This window comes from Hirundo rustica, chromosome 10 (assembly GCF_015227805.2).
Source record: "Hirundo rustica isolate bHirRus1 chromosome 10, bHirRus1.pri.v3, whole genome shotgun sequence".
Lineage (NCBI taxonomy): Eukaryota > Metazoa > Chordata > Aves > Passeriformes > Hirundinidae > Hirundo > Hirundo rustica.
Window position 1 is genome coordinate 17638815 of NC_053459.1, and position 15222 is coordinate 17654036.

Consider the following 15222-nt stretch of genomic DNA (forward strand, 5'->3'; position numbering starts at 1 on the left):
AGTGTTTTCCAGGCTTAGAAAATTTTATGAGGGCAGAAACAATGTTTTTAGAAGGGATTCCTGCCCCTGGGGATCCTGAAATCCAGAAATGCTGCATTTTCTTGTTGCCTTTTCAAACCACACAAGGCAAAGATATGTAGCAGAAACATCTGCAGGCTCCATACTTCACAGATGTTCTCCTATACCTGGTGAAACCACTCCCTTGTTTTCTAAACCAGGAAGAAAAAAATATTTCTCTGTGCATTCCATTTTAGTAGCTGCACTTCATCTTCTTTCTCCTTAACATTTGTCCTCTTAAGGACAAATTGTGCCCCCTTACAGATGTGTTTTCCAGGACTGCTTTGAAGCAATCACTCGGTCTCCTACCAGTACAGCCTCATTTTCATGCACCTGGGCCTTAGTAACAGATTCAGTATTTAACAATCGATTCTCTGGGCAGTGAGACATATGAAATGGTGGTAGATGAAATACAAATGCCTCCTCCCTTGAAATGCAGCGTGAAGAGTTTTGCCAGGTCTGCATCGCTTGCTGACAATGTTTTTCAGCTTTTTCAGACCTTGTTTTGCAAAAGCCCATGTACTTCATGTGCTGTTTTGACTGGACATGCTCGGATTTCCCAGCTGTGTCCATGTTTTGAGGTCAGCTACTTCAACAGAGAAATTTTTCCTTTCCAGGCAGAGGAAGAGTACAAAGAACAGAGTCAGGGATATAACAATCCCCTATTATAAGAAGCACTGACACAGCCAGTACTAACTGGCACCCATCTCCATAGAAATGCCACGCACTGTAAGGATAAAGAAAATGAGTTATTATCCTTTAGCCGCAGGGGAAGCATCCCCAGGCACAAGGAACAATGTGAGTGAGTCTGCATTGCTGCTTCTGCGGTTCCTGTACTATGGCTACAGCAGCGTTTCTCAACATTCAGCCCTTGTATCCCATCCCTCTGGGATACAGTCCGTGCATTATCCCTCACCCCACACTTGAGGGGCTCATTCCAGCAGCCAAGTGCCCCTTCTGTCCTGCTATCAGAGTTTTCACCTCTGCCATCAAACAAAGTCTTCTTAGAAGAGTTTCAGCTACAGAGCTGTTGCAGGTCTTCTGGCTGTGTCTACAATCCCAGCTTTCTATGGACATTCCCTGGGACATATTCTGCTGTCTCCCAGATACTTTAAACACTTCTGGGCTAAGGTTCTTTACACAGCCAGTAAAAAAAGTGACAATATAGAATTTTATAACTACTCGAAGCATAACAGTAGTATTGAAGAGACAATTATGCCCTTCACTTACGCTTTTTCTTCCTCATTCAATAGAACTTTCTAACCTAAAGGTACTTGGTGACCTCTAGCAGAAAACTGCTATTACAGAGTCCCATGACAAAAAATAAGAGTCAGGAACGTGGTAACACAGCTTCTGGTATCCTTCGAGGTGAAATGCTACAGAATTGCCCCTTAGTAGAAAATCAGTGACATTGACTGGGATCCTCCCCAAGCAATGGTCACTGTCACTTCTCCAGATCTTCAAGATAGAAGCCACTTGTAAAGTTACTCCCCCTTGTCTCCAGCATGGAGTTCCTGACAGGTTATTCACAAGGCACACTACTGTCATTTCAAACTAAAGTTTCTCTGGGAAGAATCTTCCGTGACCCTTGAGTGGTCTCAATGCCCCCAGGGCTAAGGGGTAGCATTCAGCTGTAGGTATCCAGATGAGAAGAAATGCTCACAGAATGAATCCAAACTGAGCTTTCTGTCACAGCCACACTGACTGCATATAATAGAGTCAATATATGTGTTTAAAACTGGCATTTAACAAATATAAATTGCAAAATCAGTCAATCTTGTGGCATTTATCCATTTTCTGTTTAAATTACTGAGACCTTTGTTATTGTTTTATTTGGGAGAAGAACTGGATCACTGACAGAACAGAACTGGAGCCAGACCTGTTCTGCACATAGATTTATTCAAGCAAATCTGGTTTCTTAAGGAAGCAGCTTTGTGTGTGTATTCTTATCCCTTGCCAAGAGGTCAAAATTGCACTATCCGCCCAGTGAAGTCCAAATCAGAGATGGAAAGCCAGGAGGAAAAAGTGCTCTCTGGTCTCAGAGGAAGAAACAACACTTTTGTAAATCCTTGTAATCATTGACTTAGTGTTTACTATTGCAGCTGTAGGTTTAAAGGTGACGGTCAGTATGCAATAAAAAAGGGGCACAAGTTGATGAAGAGACACGGCTCCACTAGTTTGTGGTCTCACTCAGGTCTGAGCCCCTCCATCCTGACCGACCGCCCCGATCTGCAGCACGGCTCTCTAAGCAGGATGGTTTGGCTTGTTTGGATGCTCTTTGGCATCCAAGTGCTTTGCTCCTGCACTGCTGCCCCTCCAGCCCAAGGAGCAGGGGCTGCCCTGCTCTCCCCCCGCTGCGATGACGCCGCAGTGGAGGAGGCTGCAGACCTGGCTCTCCGCCAGATCAATGCTGACCGGGAAGAGGGCTACGTACTCAGCCTCTACAGAATTGTCAGCGCCCGAGAACAGCCGCAGGTAAGTCACCCTCTTGCTCAATATATGTTTCTCCCCATGTCTATTTCTTAGAAATAGCTATTTGAATGAAGAAATATTTCAAAAGGCAAACGCAAAGCTCTGTTCGCAGGACTCCAGAGGCCGTGTCAACTTTATGCACAGACTAGAAACAATTTCATCACACTGTGGGCAATTAGAGAGCAAATCTCAGCCATGACTCTCTGCTGCAGGCCCTTGGAATAGCTCCAGGCATCAGTTCAAATTTGATATGAAACACCACTACTCTGATTTAATTTCATTTTACACCTTCCTCCCACTGCCTTGAGCAGTTGGAGTGCAAAGGCTAGTAAGTCATCGTGCTTTTTGCACAAAAGATATGAGCACTAACAGGTGTAAACACATCCTGCTTGGGACCAAGGAATTCCTTTACAGACCTCGAAAAGATGACTCATTCTCCAGAAGAAACCTGAAACCAGTTCAAGGGCAAAAAACACACTGGAAATACCTACAGAATATCACTCACATTTCCTCAAGTATCGTATTTCTCTGTGTGCTTAATCTATGATGATTTTGTGCTACAATCTACTGGCACTAACTAGGGACAGCCTGAAATGAATTCACAAGGGCCTGCAGCAGATTAGGCACTATGGAAGGCTGCTGCTGGCATTCCTTGCAATACCTGCTCACTTCCCAAAAGCTTACCTGAAAGGCTGAGCTCTGAACTCTAAAGAAAATTAGGCTAGTTGCCAGATGCTTAAAGATCCATGCTGGCAAGGATATGACACTTCTTCCTGCTGCTCTTACAAGGACATGGTTCCTGCAGACACACTGTGGACTCCAGCAACCCGAGATCTCACAGCTAAAGATGCTCTGCTGTGTTTTGTGCTGTGTTCTCTATATTGCCTTGCTCAGGTGACAGAATGTGCCCACTAAGCAACTGGATCAGGTCTCCAGACTTTTTCCACATGATGCATTTGAGCTGGCCCAGAATCCACATCACCAGGCCTGGAGTTAGGCGCTCAGACCCCTTCCAGGGGCTATTTCCTATTGACAACAGGAAATAGCCCCTGGAAGACCCCCCTATAACCACCCTAGAGTGCAGCACGGTGGGTTCAGAGATGCTGCAAACCACCTTAGTTATCTTCCTACTTCTCCCTTCACCTATGCCAAAGATATCTCAGCACAGGAGAATTTTGATCCTTGGTTGTGATTTCTCTGTCTCTCAGTTTCCTAAAGACTTAACTTACTGCTTTAGAGCAGGCATACTTTGTTCAACTGGGGGTTTAATTCACTTATTTACTTTTTTCCTTTTCTCATCCATTATTGTATGCTGTAAATAAGGTGTTTCAAGACATTGCAATGACAAACTAGATATTCTAAGCCCTTTGTCCCATTGCTGCTGCTGGGACTTAGTCCATAACGAGCAGTCAGCAATGTCAAAGGGGTTCACAGACAGTAACAGCCTTATGCCACCTCCCATTCCTCTCAAAAAAATTAAGAAAGTTTTCCCAACCCCTGCCCCTCCTCGGCCCACCCCCCCCCCCCAGTCAGTGGTCTTTCCTCTCACTTTCTTAAGCAGTACTGAGGATAAAAACATTTTCAAAGGTAATTCAAATCTGCCCTCAAGCAACCTGTGGTTCAGCCTTGCTCTAATTGAAACTAATGAGCCATCTGCTACTAACTTATATGCAAGTAGGACAGAGCTTGCTTTCATACAAGATACTCACTATTAGCTTCACTGATAGGCACTTAACCAAAATTACAAACATGCCAAAATATTTTATTTCTTTCCCTTGCACCAGGTCACCCTATTGTGACATCTCCTCTGGCTGCCAGGCTGCCCAGCACACACTGCAGCCTGGCACCAGCAGTGCTGAGGAAGGGATCTTTCTGGCAGTGGGAAGATATACAACTTTTTCTTTAATACTAAGCAGATATCAAAAGGCATTTGCATAACGGTCTTTTAATGAAAATTAAAATAAGGATGATTAAACCTTCAGTGATCTGCTGAGCTCTGAATAAGCCTCAAAGTATCCTTTCCCCAGTGGAGGATGATGCATACAGAAACAGGTAGACTAAAAGATGTGTAGATTTTGTAATAACCTTACCTGCTTATTAGAGCTGGTATTATACAAGACACCTATGGGCGACAAGAAATACAGTTTGGTCTGCCCTGGCTGCACTTAGTGTTTCTAAGATCACCATGCTTTATAACCAATATTCATGATTCAGCTGAGGAAACCCATCTAACACCAAACACATTTCATTATAAGAACATTTATTTAATGAGGTATTTGTGTGCTTTTGCCTTCAGAATACCTTAACAACCAGTTTGAAAGCTCAAGTCACCAATTCCAAATATGAGACTCCTTAAAGATGAACATTTTTCTTGGCTATTTCTTCTTCATGTGGATAGTCTTAGTGATGGCTTTTTTCTTACAGAAGTCGTATTTAAAGTTATGAACTTGTACCAAATGCTGCACTACTGAAAAACACATTTTCAGCAAATAGCAATTACTCTTTGACTGCTCTTACTTTGTGTTTACTGACTTAAGCTGTATTAGCTATCGTATTACAGAGAATTATCGTCATGGTATTCAGATATCTTGTATGTAAACAGAAAATTATGACTAGTCCCTTCCACAGAAGGATATCTGCAGCCAGGTGTGGGGTATTGCACAAACAGCACTGCTCCACCTCAGAGTCACTCTTTGTTAAAATAACTTTGGATCTTTTCACAGTCTTAAAAATCAAGCTCATAATTAACCCTCAGGATTAGCATAAGCAAGCCCTGAGACCTCAGTGCAAGGCAGGATGAGATAACTTTATAGAACACTTAGGAAAAAAAATGAAAATACAAAAAATAATAGAAGGCATGAGAAGTTGCATATGTAAGAATAGAACTAAGAGACAATGATAATAAAAAAAAAAACAATTTAAGAATTCATTATATTTATTTCCTATTAGTTTTGCCCTTTCATGTTTAAAGGGTTTAGTATCAGTATATATGACAGAGCTCACATAAAATCACCATCCCACAAATCCCTACAGGGTGTGATCAGAGTAGTTTCTATCTCTCCATCTGCTCAGAACTCCAGAGCACATGCCACTTAGTGTTTTTTTAAGCAGTATGAAGACAAAAAAGTCAGCAGTACTCCAGCTTTATAGGCCCTATGGACTGGCATTAAGTCACTGTTAAATAGAAGCCAAAACTAAATCCAAAATGATACAGATATTGGCCCCAGACTTCCACAAGACTGTTGCCCCATTTAGTGTTTTCTCCACAAACCAAAGAAATCAAGCAGGGATGAATGAATGCCGCTGTCATTCAGTTGTGGTTTTTCTCCCCCTGCAGCAAAGACATAATCTCAGTCTAAACACGCAGCTAACGCTCACATCTAAGTTCTTTAGGATGTATAAATGACAGCTGCCCTCTTTCCAGCTATCCACTAAGGATATAAATAAAACATGATCCAGCTAAACTGCATCCTTGATAAATATGCTGGAAAGGTGCTTACCCATATCTACAGTGGAAGCAGAATGAGGAGCTGCACCATGCAGCATCTCATCTTCCTGCACTACACGATGTGAGCACTAGATACACAGAGCTGTACTTTTAGTCCTTCCTTGGACTTCCTGTCTGGAAAGATGTTTGGCCAAAAGTTGAGCCTGAATTGCTTTGTGCACCTTGTGCTGCAGTGAACTGAATAAAGGTTTCTGGACTTAAGCCCAGGTCAGAACTCAAGCACTGGACTGAAGCTTTCAGTGAGTCTGAGACATCCCTGTGACTCTACAAGGTCTCTCACAGCACTCCCTGACAGCTGAGAGAGTATTTAAGCTTCTCTATCAACACAGCCTTTGCCTTATTACACCAAGTGTAAAGCATCCACACTTGAAGAAGACACTGCCCCACGAAATATTTCTCTTTCTAATGCCTACTGGGAATGTTACATGTTAGCAGTTTTTTATTAGTTGTGTTATTTATAATCTCATTCTTATTTCAGGCAAAATAACCTACCTTCCAAATCTGATAATAAAATGTAGTTGACAGTGAAAACATCAACATGTTTAGTCTTGATTCTTGGGTTCTGGTTGGTACCAGAATCAGGAGAATAAAACTGACCGAAGGACTGTTCTTTATATAAAGCTGGCTAGCTGCATGACACAGCCTGTTCTAACAGGACCTGAATTCACCATATTTGTCACTTTGGTCACAGAGAGTTTTCAGCTTTCAGGATATCTATGCATTCCACCTGTGTGTTTTCTATTTCCCCATCTCTCCTTTTTATGAGTCCCTACTTTGTTTGATACACAACTGGGATGTGACCCTTTTGTTTCTTGTTTTCAGGAGATCACTGGTTCTGTCTTCTATCTCATCTTGGACGTAGTAGATACTGAATGCCACGTAGTCAGCAAAAAGTTGTGGAAGAACTGTAACACCAGACCTGCTCACTCAACTGTAAGGATTTTATTTTTCTATTTAATCTCATATATGATGAGTTACTCAGGTACTACCGGTGACTGCAAAATCCCTACACTTGCCTTTTTAGTGGGCAACAAAGCTTAGAAAAAATCAAAGCCCATTTTAAAATATCCATAATTTTACTTTGTACCTTCTAATCAGTTTACAGACTGGTAAGATTTATTTTAAAAAGTGAAAATTAAAAGAAAGTTTTCAACCAGAGCTAATAAAGAGACCACACTAAATGGCCATGATGGGACACTACTTAGAATAATGGTTTACTTTTTATAGCAACTCTATAAGAGTTTATTTTAAAGACAACCTGTCAAGGAGGGAATAAAAGAAGCACACTTTTATATAACATGTGATTTTTGGTTTAGTTTAGTTTCACTTTTATTCTGACAACTTTGCAAAAATTGTACTGAAATAGGAGAAAAAGGAAAGCTCAGCAATATAAACTGCAAAGACAGAAAGTGGTCCAAGACTGTTGTTACAAGTGACCAAAAAAAAAGATTAAATTGTCCTGGACTGTTTCTAAGGCAAATCAATTTTAACTTTTCGGTGAAAAACTAGAAAAACTTAAAAAGAATTTTGCTCACTTCTCATTACAGTATTTTCAGCAGAAAAAGGTCACAAAGCCTATGTGGTTGATATGGCTTCAGTGAAGCCAAAAAATGCATGTGCAAAGGTCTTACGCAAACATGTAGAAATATCTAAGAAGCTCTCAGAAAATATACTTTCAACTCTTAAATATAAAAGCAAAATGTATATTAACAGGCCAGTATTTTTTTCGGCCTTAATGTCAGAGATTTTGTGTGCAAGGATGACCCTACTATGCCACAAAACTGATTTATGGTCCATCCTACCACTCTCCCTATGATTATGGGGAAAAGGTGGAAGACAGGTGACTGGATCCAGACACTGAATGATCTCTGAGTTTAAACTCTCTGGTTCCAGACATAGACCCAGCCCAGAACAGAGACTCAGGAGCACTCAGTGACGCTTGGGCACTTCTCAGCTGCCAGAAGAGTGGCCCTGGGCAGGCCACCCAGCAGTCAAGCATTGCATTTGTATAGCTCAGAATGACACTAGGGGATGAGCTGGCCTTTCATTATTAAATGAGATGTTTAGAAATGTTCTTCATTGTCATTTGAATATTAACAAAACTTTTGTCTTGAAAAGAATTCCGTGATTGCAAGAACAAAATGAGCCACTCCTGTCTAGGTATTAGATGATCAGTAAAGGATGCAATATTAATTGTTTCTAAATGTTTATATTGTTTTAGGTTTATGGTCAATGCAAAGCAATTATCTATATTAATCAGGCAAGAAATATTGCTCACCTGAATACTTATGAGTGCACTTTACAACCAGGTATGTCTTTAACATACTCTTTATAAGAGAACTGAAAAAAACTGGAAACACTCTTTGCCAAATAGCATTACTTTAAATTTTAAATGTAATTATGAGACCGCAGTATCTCCATTAGCTTCAGCTGCCCTGATTTTCTCAAGTCAGTGACCATAAGGCCAGGGAGGTGCTGCAGCTCAAATGAGCTCAGTAATAACTGTTTTAACCTCTGGGACACTCAGCAGAGCCTCTCTATGGGCTTTTACCCTCTAAACCAAAACCCATTTTTGTGCTTTTGTGAAAGGCAAGGAAAACCAGCAAGCCCACTGTCAATAGGTTGAATTTTCCTTCAGTGTCTGCCTTCACTGCAGCATTTTTATGGGTCTGTAAATACATAAAGATTCAAAGTTATTGAGGGGTGTAAACCACATATTCTTACTCCAGGGGAGTGGAGGACGAGTTGTCAGGGTTGGGGGCATAGATACATTTACAGTGACCTACACTGTCAACATGTTTTTATGGTTATGCCTTCTCTAACGACACGGTTGTGTTTGAATAAAAAGTTCCACGCAGATATATTTGGTCAATATGTCCCGACTGCCCAGCTGATGATTCTCCAGATAAGCCTGAATACTTGCAGGCTGCTGCTCAAAGTCTTGCCAAGTTCAACAAAGAGAGTGAACAAACTCATTACTTCTCTGTCCTCAATATCACAAGAGCTTCAATGCAGGTAAGCCAAGGCTCATCTGACTTATTTTAGCCCTCAAGAATCCTTCTATTCAGAATACTCCTGATCTTCTTGATCCAAGACTCTGATTCCATTTCTTGCAAAAAGAAGGGCTTTACACAAAAGTCAAGACATAGACTTGCTTCCAAAACTCAGAAAAGCTTCACTGTTAACTCCTTCTTCCACCACCATGAATTTGCATCTCCCTAATAGAAAATATTTAATAAAGCACAGTCATACCTTCCAGTACATACCTGTAATTCACTGAATGAGTCTAAGCATGGGTTAGGACTAATTTTAGACTAACAGAGAGTGCATGATCTCATGGCTAAGTCCTCTTTGTTTACCACTGTATTATCTAGTCTCTCTAAAATTCAGTATGGGTAGATAGCAAAGTGGTTTTTCTTCTTTGTCTAAACCGTCAGATGTTATTACAATATACTATTTAATCACTTCGATCTCCTAACTCCAAGTTCAGAACTAGTAAAATGATCCTGTTCATTAAAACAACCAGAAATTGTCAACAAGACATTGAAGAGGGTCTTCGGCTATGTAGTTCTCTGTGGGTGCTAATTTATGACAAAATCTAAACCCATTTCCACAATGCCAATCCATGAGTTTTTTAAGACTGTACATATATAAGAAGTAAAAAATGGCCAGGCAATAAAGCAGCGCTGACAAAAAACCGTTCACTGTAACACAGCTAACAGTAATGCTCCAAGTATCAACTGTTCCTTCTGGATTTAGCAGGAGTTTTCATGTATTTCAAGGTCAGTAGAATTCTTTACTCTTCCTGACACATGCACAAGTTCTAATTGCCACTGGCCTCTCATTTACAGTGGGTCATTGGTCCTGCATATTTTGTGGAGTTTTTAATTCAGGAGACGTCTTGCTCCAAAGATGACACAGTTGCTGACATCTCGATGTGTGAGCCACTTCCACCTGAAGTAGCTGTAAGTACTTTTCCTTGTAGAAACACCAGTTTTGCAGACACCACGATTTCTCAGTGAAATAGTGAAATTTAGTATATATCTCCTTGGCTTTTTGCAGACAAGAACCAAAACCCACAGTCATCTTTTTATGGATCATAGCTCTATAGTGTTTTACAGCTCTACAGACTGCTTTAGAATAGAGAAACATTTCAGCCAAAGTTCTGAATTCTTACCAGAAGTCCATAAGAAAAAACCAAAAAAATGCCATCCAGAAAAAAGTGGAGTAGCCATCGCTGTATGAAACTGAATCAGTATAAAGGATTTCTTCCAAAAAACAGACATAAATCACAAACAATACATGAAGAGTATATTCATACTACAATCAGGTCAGCTAAGGAAAACATATAGGAACTAAGGAAAAAATTGTAGGGAAACTGGAACATTTAAAGCCCTATCTTGAGATCCAAGCCATGATACCTACAGCCCAATATAAACACAACTACTAGTAAATGCATTTTTTTCACGGTTTCTTTCACTAGTATGGTGTGAAATTGATTCTGTGTGGAAAATTATATTCTGTTCCACACACAGCTTGCCTGCATAGCGATATTCTGCTGCATGAGAACTTAAGCAAGCTGTTGTAGTTTGGCCTTAAGTAGCCAGCTTATTTTTGCTATTGTGTTACCTAACCCTCCTTTGCAAACACAAGGTCTTTATCAAAACGCTGCCTGCCTTTGTGAGGTTGCCAATCCCAAAATAAAAGTTTGCCCAAGCTGTTTATCCCTACAAATACACTTAGAAGCTGTAACTATTCAGCCTTTCATAATCACTTATTTTACAAGATAGGAGCTTAGTATCAGGGTGCCATGTGAAAAAACGCTTGTGTTTTCTTCTTACAGAAAATCGGTTTCTGCAAAGGCTCTGTTGTAAACAGGGGTGTGGAACAGTCTGTCACATCAATATCCTGTGAAATCTACAGTCAGCAGGTATTTCTTAATCTAATCTTAATATTGAGAGAGTAATACTCCTTTACAAAACAAATATTGAACTTTTGAAATCCTAGCCATTTTTAGTCTTCTTATTCACAAAGACATGTGCTTCAAGAAAGTGATAAAGCCAGATCAGGAAGAAATTTCTCTTCTGATAAAACAGACTGGTTTTGGGTGGATAAAAAGGCAATAGAGTGAGTATAGAGACAATCCTGCAGAATGTGTTCAGAATGCTCTACAGTGAAATTGTAAATCACTGAGGGAATGCAAGGGGATATTACTGTAGTTACCCAGGTTTCATGCACCCATCTCCACTGGCACAAGAAGTAGATACACCCATTTATGCTTTGAGCTTCAGTTCTGAAGCTGGTCTTGGAGGACTAGAGATGCAGCACATCTTTAGTGTGAAGGGTAACCCTCATATCTGAAGGAATTTGAAATTGCTTCAATTCAGATAATGCTTATTCCTTGTTATTTAGGATCCTGCCACTGAAGAGGAAAACCAGGAAGCTCATCAGACACCTGGAAAGTCCAGGCAGGATCAACAGGCTTCCCCTTCAGATGCCAATCCTTTCTCCCCACACCTGGAAAAAACAGTGGGCTGGGTTAAAATTCTACCCCCTTCAGATGAGGACATCACTTTCCATAGCCTACAAGAAAGTCAAAATGAACATAAAGACAGGAAGCCAGTTCCTCCTAAGGCTGTAGGATCTGCCCACAATCGTGATGGAGAAAAGCCTCAAGTACACAAACCAGACTTGACCAAACCAGTCACTGGACCAGTTATTCTCCCTTTTCCTGAAGAACCTTCTCTATCAGATTCATGTCCAGGAGAAGCAAAGCAGACAGAAGGCATCCTCCATCCTTTGATAACTAGAAAGCCCACCACAGCCTAGCCAGCGCCCAAGCACCTCAACTAGCTGCAACAAAATGACAGCAAAAACAGCAACACAGTTTTCAATTTGTGTAACACCCTCAAATAAGTAAATTGTTTATTACAGCCTTCATCCTTGGCGTTCTCAGTTTTATGAAAGTGTAAGAACAGATTGGGAAAAGAAATTTAACTGGGATATTTTCCAACGGAAGTATTTGACTTTTAATTCTCAAATCCCGCCCCATCAGACAGGGCATGAAGGAAGAGTAACTGTGGAGGATAAAAGAACTTGCAGGGCTGGGACCAGCCCCAGTGTGGGGTGGCTGTTCCCCAAGGGATGGGGAGATGGAGCCAGGTGTGACCACCAGGCTGGTGGGGCAGGGGTCTGTCCTGTGGAGTCTGAGGGAGGCGAGCTGGGCACACCCAGGGGTGGAAGTCAGGTTATAAGAAGGAGCCAGGTCACTACCTAAGTTCAGGGACAGGGAGGCAGATCTGAGGTCAATCCATAAACGTGAGTTAGCAAAACATGGTCAGGGCCTGGTGTGGTTATGGTAGCCAGAGTCAGGCACAGCCCAGCAGTCTCCCAGCAAGTCTGCAGTGACCAGACAGGTGTGAGGGACACAGGGCTGCAGGTGTGAACAGGGTCAGAACTGGGTCAGAACCTGGCTCTGCATCTGCAGTGTCTGGGGCCAAGCACAGGCACAGCTGTGATGCAGCAGGAGCCTCGGCTTAGAGCAGCTCCTGAGGGGAGCAGGGGGGGTCAGCCCTGGCCAGGGCCTCCCCAGCACTGCCCAGGAGCCTGTCCACAATGTCACCAAGGTCCCCAAGGTCCCCGAGGTCACCAAGGAACAGCCCCTCAGCTCAGGTGTGCTGAGCCTGGCACCACACACCAAACCCTCCTGGAGCAGGGACGCTCTCGGGGCCTGGGCGCCGCAGCTTGTGACAGGGCATGAACACGGAGCAGCGCCTCAGCACCGGGGAGCATTAAAAGCTAGGCAGGTTCTGCTATTTTGTGGGTAAACTTCTTAATTATAATTCCTGCAGAAAATCTCAAGAAAGATTATTTTTTTTCTTAATGCTTCGTAGCTCACTTAAAGCATGTGGAAGAGCCTACACACGTGTGAAGCCTCTGCACATAATTCTGGCTGGTGAAATCCAGGCTGTTGAGATTGTTATGCTCTAGTGATGCTGCTGTGCAGGAAAAACAATGATTTAAAAAATCAGCCTAATTCTTTCTTGAGATAGGTCACATTAACTGCTTTATAATAAAAGCCACAGGGACACTCGGCAGCCTGCAGCCAAGAAAAATCGATTTCACTAAAGTCAGACATGGTAATTGTACTGACAGAAACAAATATAAATAAATGAGAAGACAAGAAGAAAAAGAATGAACGTAGGAAAGAAATGTCATCTGCGGCCAGGAGTACACTGATATTTGCAATAATAAGGGGTTTGTATGAGACCATAAAGCCTTTTTCCAGTTGCCACCAGATCTGTAAAACCATTTGTTCAAAACAAAATCAAAAAAATATTGTTTCTGAAGCTTTTATGGTACTGTATCATCCCTAGAGATCCTGGATAATTTCTGCGTTTAAAGAGCCTTCCAACAAAGAATTATTGTTTTTGTCAAAGTATCCTGGCATTATGCATGTTGATAAAAATGTATTATTTTATTATTATAAATAAAATATAGAGTATTATTTTATTTTGAGTGGGGCAAAAAAATACTGAAATATTGTGTGCAATTATATTCACAGAAACTATGTTTGCATTTTCAATCTGCAAAACTCTTACAAACATAAATTTGATATAAAGAAGTAATTTAATTGCTTTGAAGATTAAAATAAGTCAAAAATTGATGTGTGAAACATATCAACTGAACCAAAAATAATTCCATTTCCATCCTACATTATGAGAAATTTCAATATGTTTCAGTTTAATTCATTTCAGAGTAGAAAAACATTCAAAATCAGATCGTTCTTGAAAAATCCTAAAACTCAAACTCTAATTCTTAGTGCAGTACAAGCTCTAGGTTGTGTCAGCATTCCTTTTTTTATCAAGTCATTGAATTACAGCGTCTTGTTTTTCCCTGGGGAAGTTTCACCTTTGCCAGCTCAGGTTTCTCCAGCACAGTGCATTCTCCTTCCCTGGACAGGGACCGCCGATCTGCCCTATGCCAAAACCTGGATCCAGGCGCTGCTCCCCGTCCTCACGCAGAGCACCCATGGCTGCCCTCAGTGAGTCAGGGAACAGAGTGCTGGGGCAACAGCCTGTCACTCTTGAGGGGTTTTCAAAACGCTGGGTTTGCCTCTCTTCCCAGTTAACCACCACACTCCTCACTTCTGCTGCACAGTCCTTTTTATTAACTGCTGGATTCTATTCTCACTGTGGCTCCATCAGTTTAGTGACACTACTGAGACTTTTATCAACATACACACCCAGATTCTTCCCCTAAAGGAGCACTCGGGAAGAAATCAGCTTCATTAACTGCTAGTCACAGCCAAGAATACCCCATTTCACTCCGTTTTTTCCTTGACTATGGCTCCTTACAACAGTAAATTGAACAGCCACAGAGAGTGGAGATAGATGGAGTTGGTGTGAACACAAGCAGGGGAAACTGGAAAGTCCAGATGCACAGTTTTGAGCATTCCATTTGGACACTGTGTAGCCTGTTCTGCACATGAGGCTCAGAAACTACATTTGAATCAATAATTTCCCTAACTTTGATGTGGGATTTGGGTTCAAGGGCTTCTCCAATTCAAAAATAAACAGCAGAAGGGGTGTTTATCTGAGCAGAAACTGTATCTCCAGCACAGATTGACAAAGCAGCAGTGGTCAGTGCAGAGCCATGAGCATTTCCTTCATTTGCTGTGGCCACTCCAGCACAGAGTCCATACTCAGCTTCAGAGTCACCTGGGCCAACGCCAGTGTAGAGAACCATTATAGAGTCCCGGCACTGATGTCCAAGATTAAATTCCTGCATTGCAATAAGGAGTCTGAAGTTGCATAGTTCCTGCGTTTCCTTTGTCCTCAGGACATACCTGGGTACTGCAGCATTCCCATATGGCATTGATATTATTAACAGCTGGTAGCATTTAGTCATCAGAACTTCAAATCCTGCTGCTGATTCTGCACCTTTATGCCAATCTGTGAGTAGGCCAGCACTGCAGCATTCTCCCTCCAGCACACCCACATGGGCAGCCTGTCTCCACACAGTGATTAAGACAGGACTGCAGGAAATCCTCTTAAAAACATGCCTAGGTCGTGCTGAACCTCCATCTTCTGGCCTGGTCTCAGCTTCCAGCCAATGTGAGCAAAGCAGCTGGACAGTAACACACCCTGTGTCCCTGCAGCCACACCCTGAGTGCTCCTCCACCT

General features: G+C 41.8%; 2 protein-coding genes across 3 annotated transcripts in view; one reads left to right on the forward strand and one right to left on the reverse strand.

Annotated features, from left to right (window-relative positions):
* The window catches only part of SENP5 (SUMO specific peptidase 5), a 165594-nt gene that overhangs the window by 109391 nt on the left and 40981 nt on the right, over positions 1-15222 (reverse strand). Inside the window, exon 1 of one of the 2 annotated variants that reach the window (XM_040074420.2) lies at positions 6030-6083. The exons of the other annotated variant lie outside the window; for it this stretch is intronic. The gene's annotated coding sequence lies outside the window, so the exon portion shown is untranslated. Of the gene's footprint in view, positions 1-6029; positions 6084-15222 lie in introns of those variants that run through there. 2 annotated transcript variants of the gene reach the window in all.
* On the forward strand, positions 2311-13478 carry FETUB (fetuin B). The gene is made up of 7 exons (XM_040074423.2): positions 2311-2532; positions 6860-6970; positions 8259-8346; positions 8886-9052; positions 9889-10002; positions 10881-10967; positions 11450-13478. Exons 1-7 carry the CDS (start codon positions 2311-2313, stop codon positions 11864-11866), a joined length of 1206 nt encoding a protein of 401 aa, XP_039930357.1. The 3' UTR covers positions 11867-13478.